This window comes from Boleophthalmus pectinirostris, unplaced genomic scaffold (genome assembly GCF_026225935.1).
Source record: "Boleophthalmus pectinirostris isolate CB_2022bp ecotype Guang Dong unplaced genomic scaffold, ASM2622593v1 HiC_scaffold_6, whole genome shotgun sequence".
Classification (NCBI taxonomy): domain Eukaryota; kingdom Metazoa; phylum Chordata; class Actinopteri; order Gobiiformes; family Gobiidae; genus Boleophthalmus; species Boleophthalmus pectinirostris.
The window spans coordinates 42067029-42079528 of NW_026571447.1; the positions used below are offsets into that span (position 1 = coordinate 42067029).

The 12500-nt window shown below is 46.2% G+C and overlaps 2 protein-coding genes across 2 annotated transcripts in view; both read left to right on the forward strand.

Annotated features, from left to right (window-relative positions):
* rbm8a (RNA binding motif protein 8A) overlaps positions 1-4258 on the forward strand; it is a 12369-nt gene extending 8111 nt beyond the window's left edge. The window contains exon 6 of the mRNA XM_020938685.2: positions 4011-4258. Coding sequence (XP_020794344.1) covers positions 4011-4059 — 49 coding nt within the window. The 3' untranslated portion in view covers positions 4060-4258. The remainder of the gene's footprint in view (positions 1-4010) is intronic.
* Positions 4259-4731: 473 nt separating this feature from the next.
* Positions 4732-12500, forward strand: part of otud7b (OTU deubiquitinase 7B) — a 39032-nt gene continuing 31263 nt past the window's right edge. Inside the window, 1 exon segment of the mRNA XM_055163596.1 lies at positions 4732-4917. The gene's annotated coding sequence lies outside the window, so the exon portion shown is untranslated.

Sequence of the window (12500 nt, forward strand, 5' to 3'; positions counted from 1 at the left end):
ACACGTGTACACCACACACACGCCGGACACACACGTACACACACACACACACACACACCAGACACACACTAGCGCCGGACACACACACACACACACACACACACACCAGACACACACAGACTCACACACACACACACACACACACCAGACACACACTAGCGCCGGACTCACACACACACACACAGCACCACACTCACACGTACACACACACACACACACCAGACACACACTAGCGCCGGACTCACACGTACACACACACACACACACCAGACACACACTAGCGCCGGACTCACACGTACACACACACACACAGTTCCTGTTTGGACACAACAGCAGGTTAGAAAAGTCGAGTCTGTGTCTGGAGGCTTCAACCTTTTTAATCCGGTGAGATAAATTTACAAAACAAAAAGACAAGACATTTACACTAAATCATCAAATATGAGACATTCAGAAATCCCTCTGTGGGCTGCTCAGAGGGGGGAGCTGCTCAGAGGGGGGAGCTGCTCAGAGGGGGGAGCTGCTCAGAGGGGGGAGCTGCTCAGAGGGGGGAGCTGCTCAGAGGGGGGAGCTGCTCAGAGGGGGGAGCTGCTCAGAGGGGGGAGCTGCTCAGAGGGGGGAGCTGTTAATCAATTTTGCAAAATCTCGATTAAAAACCTGAATTTGCAAAGTGGTGACGTCCTGATGTTCTTTGTTTTTAAAGCTCAGGTTGTTTTCAGTTTTGACACTTTTGTTTGTTTTACACAAACTAAAAATCACATGACTCATTTACATAAACTAATGTGTGATAAAAACAGTTGTTTCTTGTGTCTGATGTGGTTCAGTTTGTGTTGGACTAAAGGACACAGTGACTCAGTGGAATATGAGTGTTCTCTCTGTGACAGAGGGGTGTTCTCTCTGTGACAGAGGGGTGTAGAGGGGTGTTCTCTCTGTGTGACAGAGGGGTGTTCTCTCTGTGACAGAGGGGTGTTCTCTCTGTGTCAGAGGGGTGTTCTCTCTGTGACAGAGGGGTGTTCTCTCTGTGACAGAGGGTGTTCTCTCTGTGTGACAGAGGGGTGTTTCTCTCTGTGTCAGAGGGGTGTTCTCTCTGTGTGACAGAGGGGTGTTCTCTCTGTGTCTCTCTGTGTCAGAGGGGTGTTCTCTCTGTGTGACAGAGGGGTGTTCTCTCTGTGTCAGAGGGGTGTTCTCTCTGTGTGACAGAGGGGTGTTCTCTCTGTGTGACAGAGGGGTGTTCTCTCTGTGTCAGAGGGGGTGTTCTCTCTGTGTGAGAGAGAGGGGTGTTCTCTCTGTGTGACAGAGGGGTGTTCTCTCTGTGTGAGAGGGGTGTTCTCTCTGTGAGAGGGGTGTTCTCTCTGTGTCAGAGGGGTGTTCTCTCTGTGACAGAGGGGTGTTCTCTCTGTGACAGAGGGGTGTTCTCTCTGTGTGACAGAGGGGTGTTCTCTCTGTGTCAGAGGGGTGTTTCTCTCTGTGTCAGAGGGGTGTTCTCTCTGTGACAGAGGGGTGTTTCTCTCTGTGTGTCAGAGGGTGTTCTCTGTGTGACAGAGGGGTGTTCTCTCTGTGTGACAGAGGGGTGTTCTCTCTGTGTCAGAGGGGTGTTCTCTCTCTGTGACAGAGGGTGTTCTCTCTGTGTGACAGAGGGGTGTTCTCTCTCTGTGACAGAGGGGTGTTCTCTCTGTGTCAGAGGGGTGTTCAGAGGGGTGTTCTCTCTGTGTGTCAGAGGGGTGTTCTCTCTGTGTGACAGAGGGGTGTTCTCTCTGTGTGACAGAGGGGTGTTCTCTCTGTGTGACAGAGGGGTGTTCTCTCTGTGTGACAGAGGGGTGTTCTCTCTGTGTGACAGAGGGGTGTTCTCTCTGCGACAGAGGGGTGTTCTCTCTCTGTGACAGAGGGGTGTTCTCTCTCTGTGTCAGAGGGGTGTTCTCTCTGTGACAGAGGGGTGTTCTCTCTGTGACAGAGGGGTGTTCTCTCTGTGTCAGAGGGGTGTTCTCTCTGTGTGTCAGAGGGGTGTTCTCTCTGCGTCAGAGGGGTGTTCTCTCTGCTGTGTCAGAGGGGTGTTCTCTCTGTGACAGAGGGGTGTTCTCTCTGTGACAGAGGGGTGTTCTCTCTGTCTGTGTCAGACAGAGGGGTGTTCTCTCTCTGTGACAGAGGGGTGTTCTCTCTGTGTGACAGAGGGGTGTTCTCTCTGCGTCAGAGGGGTGTTCTCTCTGCGTCAGAGGGGTGTTCTCTCTGTGTCAGAGGGGTGTTCTCTCTGTGTCAGAGGGGTGTTCTCTCTGTGACAGAGGGGTGTTCTCTCTGCGACAGAGGGGTGTTCTCTCTGTGTCAGAGGGGTGTTCTCTCTGTGTCAGAGGGGTGTTCTCTCTGTGTCAGAGGGGTGTTCTCTCTGTGTGACAGAGGGGTGTTCTCTCTGTGTGTCAGAGGGGTGTTCTCTCTGTGTCAGAGGGGTGTTCTCTCTGTGTGACAGAGGGGTGTTCTCTCTGTGTCAGAGGGGTGTTCTCTCTGTGTGACAGAGGGGTGTTCTCTCTGTGTGACAGAGGGGTGTTTCTCTGTGTCAGAGGGTGTTCTCTCTGTGTACAGAGGGGTGTTCTCTCTGTGTGACAGAGGGGTGTTCTCTCTGTGTGACAGAGGGGTGTTCTCTCTGTGTCAGAGGGGTGTTCTCTCTGTGTCAGAGGGGTGTTCTCTCTGTGTGACAGAGGGGTGTTCTCTCTGCGTCAGAGGGGTGTTCTCTCTGCGACAGAGGGGTGTTCTCTCTGCGACAGAGGGGTGTTCTCTCTGCGACAGAGGGGTGTTCTCTCTGCGACAGAGGGGTGTTCTCTCTGCGACAGAGGGGTGTTCTCTCTGTGTGACAGAGGGGTGTTCTCTCTGTGTCAGAGGGGTGTTCTCTCTGTGTGACAGAGGGGTGTTCTCTCTGTGTGACAGAGGGGTGTTCTCTCTGTGTGACAGAGGGGTGTTCTCTCTGTGTGACAGAGGGGTGTTCTCTCTGTGTGACAGAGGGGTGTTCTCTCTGTGTCAGAGGGGTGTTCTCTCTGTGTGTCAGAGGGGTGTTCTCTCTGTGTCAGAGGGGTGTTCTCTCTGTGTCAGAGGGGTGTTCTCTCTCTGCGACAGAGGGGTGTTCTCTCTGCGACAGAGGGGTGTTCTCTCTGTGTGACAGAGGGGTGTTCTCTCTGTGTGACAGAGGGGTGTTCTCTCTGTGTGACAGAGGGGTGTTCTCTCTGTGTGACAGAGGGGTGTTCTCTCTGTGTCAGAGGGGTGTTCTCTCTGTGTGACAGAGGGTGTTCTCTCTGCGGACAGAGGGGTCTCTCTGTGTGACAGAGGGTGTTCTCTCTGTGTGTGACAGAGGGGTGTTCTCTCTGTGTCAGAGGGGTGTTCTCTCTGTGTGTTCTCTCTGTGTGACAGAGGGGTGTTCTCTCTGTGTGACAGAGGGGTGTTCTCTCTGTGTGACAGAGGGGTGTTCTCTCTGTGTGACAGAGGGGTGTTCTCTCTGTGACAGAGGGGTGTTCTCTCTGTGTGACAGAGGGGGGTTCTCTCTGTGTGACAGAGGGGTGTTCTCTCTGTGTGACAGAGGGGTGTTCTCTCTGTGACAGAGGGGTGTTCTCTCTGTGACAGAGGGGTGTTCTCTCTGTGTCAGAGGGCTGTTCTCTCTGTGTTTACTGCACTGAGACAAAACCCAGGACACAGATGAGCTGAAACTCACTGAGGAACAGAGTCTGAGGAGCCAGAGTCTAAACAAGAGACTGAGGACGAGACTCCAGACACACACTCGTGTCCTCGTGATACAGAAACATCAACGTGATCAACTAAATTAATGATCAATTATCGATCAGTGGACTAATCAGACCCGTCCCTAGTTGGGGTAGTGCTCTGAAAGGGGAGTGACTTAACACAGAGAGCAAAGGGAGGAGAGACTCTGTGTTAAGATGATGAAACTAATAAAACCTGACTAGTTTGAGTTTTAGAGTAAATACTGTTGTTGTGTGTGTGTCCTGCGGCGCGTCAGTTGTTCTTGTGTTTGGTTTCAGGGTCGGAGGTCGTCGGCGGAGCAGGAGTCCCGACCGCAGGAGACGCTGACGGGGACCACACCTTTAACATCACCAAACAAACACTTGGTGTTCCTCACGTCGACTGGTGTTTTTTATCTACTTAACGTTTTCTATTTGAAGTTGTGTATGGTTCATTTGTACATTTTCTGTTTAGTTTCACGTTTATGTAACAAAACCTGAATTTTATTGTTTGAAAACAGAAAAAAATAAACTTTTAGAAAAAAGAATTTCATTGTTTTTCTTTTTTTTTTTGCATTTCTAAAACTTTTCAAGTGTTTGTGTCAGTGAACCTGAGCTCAGCTGTACAGGCTGATCCTGTCACCTGTCCCCGCCCACCTGACAACTCTCCCCCTCTGGGTGCTCTGTGTGCTCTGGGTGCTCTGGGTGCTCTGGGTGCTCTGGGTGCTCTGGGTGCTCTGTGTGCTCTGGGTCCCCTTGGGTGCGTCTGCTCTGGGTCCTCTGTGTGCTCTGGGCCCCTTGGGTGCGTCTGCTCTGGGTCCTCTGGGTGCGTCTGCTCTGACGCGTCTGCTCCGCCGCAGCCAATGGCCGCGCACATGTCCCTGCTGCGTCACTCTCATTTGGTGTTTACTCACTCGACGCGCCTCCGTCACAGCCCTGCCCACACGTGATTGGTGGAGAGGAGCGTCCGTAAGGCGCGTCCCGCTGTGTGATTGGTGGAGCGTGCGCGGGGGGCGGGGCTTGGCGTGTTTGACGTTGTTGTTGTAGGTGCTGGAGAGTTAGTTTGTCGGCGGAGGCTTTGCTGGATGTTCGCCTCGTTTCTCGGGACATTAAAGTTGATCTTTGTCTGTTTCGGGAGGATGTCCTCTGGAGGCGGGGGCGCGCCGTGCCACACCTGAGGAGCATGCAGAGCGCGCGGCCGCGGACGGTAAGAGTCAAAGAGCCGAAGCTAACAGGCTAACGCTAACTGTGACTAGCCTGGCTAAAGTAGCCGCTTGCTAGCTCTGTGTTGACATTTTGTGTCCTGAAACGAGCGCGTGACAAATGCGTGTTTTTGGTCCCGGTGCGCGCGGAGGGCGCGGGAGCCGCGGGAGCTGCAGATGAGCAGTGATCTCCCGGAGTCTAAATCCCATTTGGACATGTCTAATGCGTTTACGTAACGCCGCGAGGACAGAGCGCGAGGACGTAACGCCTCGGGGACAGAGCTGCGGCGGCACGCGCTCGGACAGTCCTTTTAAACGCTCGTGCGTCTGTGTGGAAGCTTCTGGAAGCAGGAAAGTCGCGTGAGACACGGACACGGACACGAGCAGCGCGTCCACAGGTCCACGGACACGAGCAGAACGGGCATCTGGACTAATGCAGTCCCACTGAGCGCGCTGTCCGAGCGGTGAAACCTCCGGGCGGCGCAGAGACAGAGTGTCCAACATGTCCAACATGTCCAACACCTCCAACATGTCCTACACCTCCAACACCTCCAACATGTCCTACACCTCCAACATGTCCTACACGTCCCTGTGTCCCCGGGACAGTCCCGTCCTGAGTCTGAGTCTCTGTCCCAGTGTCTGATCCTGACAACAGGAAAGAGACAAACTGACTTTTGTTGAAGTAAAAATACAGAAAATCTGATTATAAAAACAAAACACAAAGAAAATGATGAAACGAACAGTTTAATTTTACACTTGATTCACTGTTTTATTTTTATCAACCTCCACAAACCCAGAGTTTCATTTTGAAAATCTGGTCACACTGAGCAGACGCTGAGTTTGTGTTTTATCTGCTCCTAAACCTCTTCATACAGTGCCCGCCCTGGTGCCCGCCCTGGTGCCCGCCCTGGTGCCCTGGTGCCCGCCCTGGTGCCCGCCCTGGTGCCCGCCCTGGTGCCCGTCCTGCCCTGACCCTCCTAACAGGACCCTTGGTTTGGTTTGGTACCGCTCCATATTTTTGAATTTCCACTTCAGTGGAGCTGGGTCCGGTTCGTGCCCGCTCGCCCGCTCTCGTGCCCGCTCTCGTGCCCGCTCTCGTGCCCGCTCTCGTGTTCGCTCTCGTGCCCGTTGGGTTCAGTCTGGGCACAGCCTTTTCACCTTCCACAGAACAGGATGAAAATCCTGCACTGTCCCAGATGAAACTGAGCCAGACCGAACCAGACTTTACAGAGCGGGTATTTACCTCTGTGTGGCATCACAGAGCGAGTATTTACCTCTGTGTGGCATCACAGAGCGAGTATTTACCTCTGTGTGGCATCACAGAGCGGGTATTTACCTCTGTGTGGCATCACAGAGCGGGTATTTACCTCTGTGTGGCATCACAGAGCGAGTATTTACCTCTGTGTGGCATCACAGAGCGGGTATTTACCTCTGTGTGGCATCACAGAGCGGGTATTTACCTCTGTGTGGCATCACAGAGCGGGTATTTACCTCTGTGTGGCATCACAGAGCGAGTATTTACCTCTGTGTGGCATCACAGAGCGAGTATTTACCTCTGTGTGGCATCACAGAGCGGGTATTTACCTCTGTGTGGCATCACAGAGCGGGTATTTACCTCTGTGTGGCATCACAGAGCGAGTATTTACCTCTGTGTGGCATCACAGAGCGGGTATTTACCTCTGTGTGGCATCACAGAGCGGGTATTTACCTCTGTGTGGCATCACAGAGCGAGTATTTACCTCTGTGTGGCATCACAGAGCGGGTATTTACCTCTGTGAGGCATAAACTGACACATGTCACATATTTCGATCTCCATGTTCGTTTTATTGTTCTGAAAATGTTTTATTTGCCCAAAAACAACAGATTCTTATGTTTTATAAGTTTGTTTTTGTGACTCTGAGTCTCCCCTCCTTTTGCTCTCTGTGCTAACACCCTCCCCCTTCAGAGCACTATCCCAACACACTCAGTGTAGATCCTGTAATGAAACTCCTGCACGTTGTATTTTTCATCAGAAACTGAAGCCTGAAGAGGTTTTAGAGTCGTCCACACATTTATGTACTGGATTTTTGAGACTAGAAGTTGCTCCAGAGAGAAGAACAGACTGTTAATGTCACATATTTGACTTCAGTTCTTCAGATAAATATAAACAACAGAACAAGTTTAACCAAACTCTCCGTTTCACTCCAAATCACTAAATTACTTCAATTCTTCATCCTCGTGTCACTTCTGAACAACTCGACCTCGACCTGCGCAGGGAAACAGAGCCACACAAACTCTTCTGTGTCGCTGTCGTCAGTTTCAGTTCGGGCTGTATCGATCCAAATCTCATGGTTCGATATTTATTGTGATATTTTAAAGAGGCTGATATGTAATTGTAGATGTGACACTTTTTTGCTTTTAAAACACCTTGACAAGATTTTGGTGTGAATTATTTCCATCATAATCCCAAGAATTCAAGTAAAACCACATCTCTTCATGTTTTCTGCGCTGAAATGAATCATGGGAAATGTAGTTCCTGATGTTTATAAACTGTTGCTTCTATAAAACTATGAATTTAAACAAAGGAACTTGTGATTCGAGATATTGTGAGAGTCCACGATGTTATTTTGAGACTTTTGACGATATTTCAGTTACTGTTATGTCCCTAGTTCCAGTTAGAATTATTCTTGGGTCTTTCTGAATCTCCGACAGGATGGTTTCAGTGTCTCTGAAGTCCAGACTTTGTCCATCCATCCAATGACTTCAGGAAAGTTTCATGGTTCATCCTCCCGGTGTCACAAGTTTCTCTCTCACTCCAGACTTTCTTTCTGCTGCTCCGTTTCCGTTTTCAGCTGCAGATTTCACGACTCGCAGTTTGTGATCTGCAAAATATCTTTCTTTTTGAGACATTTGTGTTCAGTCTTTTCAGTCTTTGTCTTTAGAAGTTTGTTTAAATTTGACATTTTCAGTGGCGCAAAGTAATGAAGCGAAAAGTGTGAACCTTTTAATACATAATAATAATAATAATAATAATGGATCAGTTGTATATAGTTTAATGAGGAGTATAAGTCACAGGAAACACCCAAACCATGAAAAACAAGTGCAACTTACAGTCCGAAACATACAGCCCTATTCAGACCCTGTTTACAGTCAGCTGTACGAGGCTCCGCCCACAAGCGTACGTCCCCCGTGCTCCCACACGACGACTCTCCATAAATAAACAGAAACGTGACACTAGACCTGTAACGATTATCAATAATTCAATCAATGACATGATAAGTTTTAACGAGGTCGATCACGTCATTTATCATTTATTCTCAGGTGATGGAGTCTGTTTTCTTTACGCCCGTTGGTTTTGGTTTTGGTTTTGTTGTGGTTCCTGTGGTAAATGTTCTTTAGAAAGTCCAGTTTATTGATCTTTGTAACGGTTGGTTTGTATTTTTATTTCATTCTCATTATATTTGCTTAAAACGGTCTCAAAATGTCAGTATTATTGTTTATCGCAGTCGTTTCTTGGTCAGTTCATCGTCCAGCAGAATCTGTGTCCGTTACAGACCTGGACAAACCTGATAGTGCTCTGAAGGGGGAGGGACTTAGCACCGAGAGCAGAGGGAGGGGAGACGAAAACAAAACTTATCAAACACGTGAATGCCAATGAAAAGGTGTCGAGAAGAAGAAAAAAGTTTGTAGTGTTGAAAATAAAAGATGAAAGTTTCAGTCTAAAACTTCAGGGTCAGAAAAGAAACGACCAGAACCTGGAGAAACATCTGAGGAGAACGTTTGGAGAACAGCTGAGTTAAGGGTCATTCCACAGCATTTCACCAAACGGCCCACGACCAAATAGTCCCTCACTGTCTTGGACCAACCCTGTGAAGTTTTACTGATTTTCGATCAATACTTTTTAAGTTTCAGCTCTTTCAGTGAGGGGAGGATGTGTCAGTTTACAGGCCTAAAATGCTCGTGATCTCCGTAAGTATCACACACACAGGATGAAAGTTTGTAGACTTGTTCTCCTCGACTCTGTGTTCAAATAACAACTATCGAAAGTTTGGTCTCAACTCATTGTCATTTTATATGAACTTAAAAATAAAAAAAAACTCGTTCATTTCTGCTTTGTATCATTACTGTTTACTCGTGTCATTGTGTCAAATGTGAATGTTCAAGATACAAGTAACATTGATGGAGCTTCATAAAATACAGATGTTTGGTTCCATATAAAAGGTCTTTTTCTGATCTTCCAAATAAAAATTAATCAAAATTTTTTTTATCACTACCCACATGTTATGTTTTCTTGTGTTTAACAGGAGCCTCACACATTTCAAATTTTACACATTTGGTGATTTTTTTAACAGTCCTCGTCGTGTTGTTTTCTCATTTTAATTATTTGTAAGTTTTACAGTAGAGACTTATATTTTGCCCAATGGCGTGTGAGAAGCCTTGATCACGTGAGGCACAAAATTATGAAGCCAATGATGTTTATTTTGTTTTCTTATGTACTTTAACTTCTTGGGTTCTTTTTAAAGACAATGCAGTAAAGTGTATTTACCTTGTTGACATGTTTTGGCTGCTGCTGCGAACCATCTTCAGAATATGAAGCCGAAGCCTAACAAGGTAAACACACTTTACTGCATGTCTCTAAAAAGAACCCAAGAAGTTCAAGTACAAAATTATGAATGACCTGCACCTGTCAATAAAGCGAAGCGTGTGCCGTGGGGAACGAGGTAACACACAAAACCAGAATACAACGTGAACTGTGTTTTAATGGTCATGACAGCACTGCTCACACTAGTACAAATCTGAAATCTCCAAAAAATTCAAGGGTCTACTACACCGACAAGTAGGTTTAAAAGGGGCTAAAAATGGTACACCACAGAAATGAATGAGTTTTTTTTTATTTTTAAGTTCATATAAAATGACAATGAGTTGAGATACAAACTTTGGTTAGTTGTTATTTAAACACAAGAGTCGAGGAGAACAAGTCTACATTATTTCAGTCCTGTGTGTGTGATACTTATGGAGATCTCCACCTGTGAACACGGACGAGAAAACATAACGTGATTTTTGACCTGTAAATGGACACATCCTCCCCTCACTGAATGAGCTGAAACTTAAAAAGTATTGATCGAAAATGACAAAAACTTCACAGGGCTGGTACACGACAGTAAGTAATTTTTTCATAACTTTTAAAAATCCTGATGTGTGAGATTTTCTGGACGTTTGATGGCGTGGAACGACCCTGAAGTCCCTTTGTGTTGGTGAACGTTTCCAGAGTTTCCACGACAAACGCCTCAATAATAGAAGTTCATTTGACTCTTAGAAAAGACATCGATCCTTCTGTACGTTTTTGTTTGAGTAGATCCGGTAATTACAGAGATATTAACCATAAACCAGGCCGACCAGTCGAGTACATGGCCCCGCCCTCCACGCACTCCCGACACCTGCCACGTTTACATCACATCTGTAAATCTGAACAAAACATCATTGAAATCTGAATATTCTGCTTTAAAAAGTCCACGTCAACACTTAACTCTTCATGATTTAACTTAATTCTGAAGAAAGTGTTTGGTTTATTCTGATTTTAAAGCTTTCTGGATCATGTTTCTCTTTTATTCTTCTTAAAAATAATTCCTGTCGTTCATAAAGATGTAAAAATAACTGAAAAAGTTCTCACAATAATATCGAGGGTCGTCACAAAATATTAAATCTCAAGTTTCTTTGCTTAAATTCATTGTTTTGGTTCAGCAACAGATAAAAACGAGTGAGAACTACAAAGACCATGATCCTTTGCTCTGTTTGTTTAGCTGAAATAACTTATGAAGTATTTTAAAATCATAATTGTTTTTTATTTTTGGATGACGAAAGAAAAGAATCACACTCACAATTTAGTTTAATTTTTTGCCTCCACAAAATATTACAGTAAATATCGTATCAAGAGATTTCGATATCGTTACATCCCTAATCGTTCAGCCAAATTTGGTTTAGTCCTGGTTTTTAGTGGGACCGATATGGATTTTGTTGCGGCCGATATAATCGCTGATATATTTACTGATGTAAAAATTCACTGTAAATCTTGAATTGTTTAAAAAAAACCTTTGGTTTGGATCTAGTGGATTTCAAATTGAGTTTATTTAAGCAACATTTATTGTTCTTCTGCCTCTTTGTGTCATATTTACAGACAGTAGATCACATTCTAGCTACTAGTGATGAGTAACAGGACTAAACCAGGTCTAAACCAGGACTGAAAAAGGACTAAACCAGGACTAAAACAGATCTAAACCATGTGTAAAACAGGACTAAACCAGAACTGAACCAGGACTGAGTGTCTGGACTCGGTCTCTGTCTCTCTCCGTCTCTCGAGCCCAAGATTAGTCCTGGTTTATTTATTTTATGCTGAACTACAGACAAATATGTAAGTTTTTTCTCTCCTATGCACACGCAGATTTTCTGAAAGTTTCATTTTGAGCCGCTGCCAAACTCCACGAGTCTGAACACGACGTGAAGAGAAAAAAAGTGAGAGAAAGAGAAATGCGACTTGTATGTAATCAGCTGTGTGAACGTAAAACGGTCCAAAAGTGTCCCACATGTGACACTGGAGACACGACGACGTCAACCGCAGCGAGCGTCTCTGTGTTTACACAAGTTGAACAAACATGGACGCAGCATCGAGCACCTGGAGATTTTAAAGTTCCTCTCGTACCGGAGCCACAACATGAACAACTGACTTGTTTTAAGGAGGAGATTGAGAAGGAGAAGGAGCAGGTTTTTGGTGGTGGTGTTTTGTGGTGAGTGGAGATGTGCTTCACTTCAGTCACATGGATCATGAACAGTTTTCTCTACTTCAGTGCAGAATAGTGACGTTTGTGTCTTGTTGATGACGTGTAGGTGGATGAATGTGACCTGACCGTTCACACTCAAGTCACATGTTAAAGATCAGATATGGATCAGTTTCAGGAGCACAGATCCAAGTGTCCTGGTCACATGTGAAAACATCACATCTGTGTGGTTCAGACATTAAAAGATCAGATACAGGAACATAGAGACAAAACATCAGATTTGGGAAACTTCAGGTGCAGTGTGAACGCAGCTCAAGAGCCGCTTCGTTCACGACCGACTCATCACTACTAGCTACTAAAGAATCTACCGTTATTAGCCTTTAGCCGTAATTAATTATATGTGTAAATGTTGATCATTCACACGTCTGTTCACAGCTCATTTACATCAATGCAGCTGCAGAACAAAATTAATAATTACTTTACAACAGACCAATAGAAAACACTGTTTATGTGCGAGAACACACAGTCATCATCCTAACCCATCTTCAACATATTTCAACACTCAACCTCACACAGGCTCCTCCCACATCACACAGGCTTAGACTCCAATAGTCAAACCACACGTGAAAGACAAATCAGTCACCAGTCACACACACAACACACACACACACATTCCCACAGACAAATGTCACCACAAAGGTCCTCACCACATCTCAGGCTCAGCCACATCCTCCCACAACACACTCCTGATCACAAGTCTGAACTAATAAATGTCCTTTTAATCCAGACTCAAACCGATTGTCGTAAAAAAAAAAATAATCTCAGTGTTTGGATCT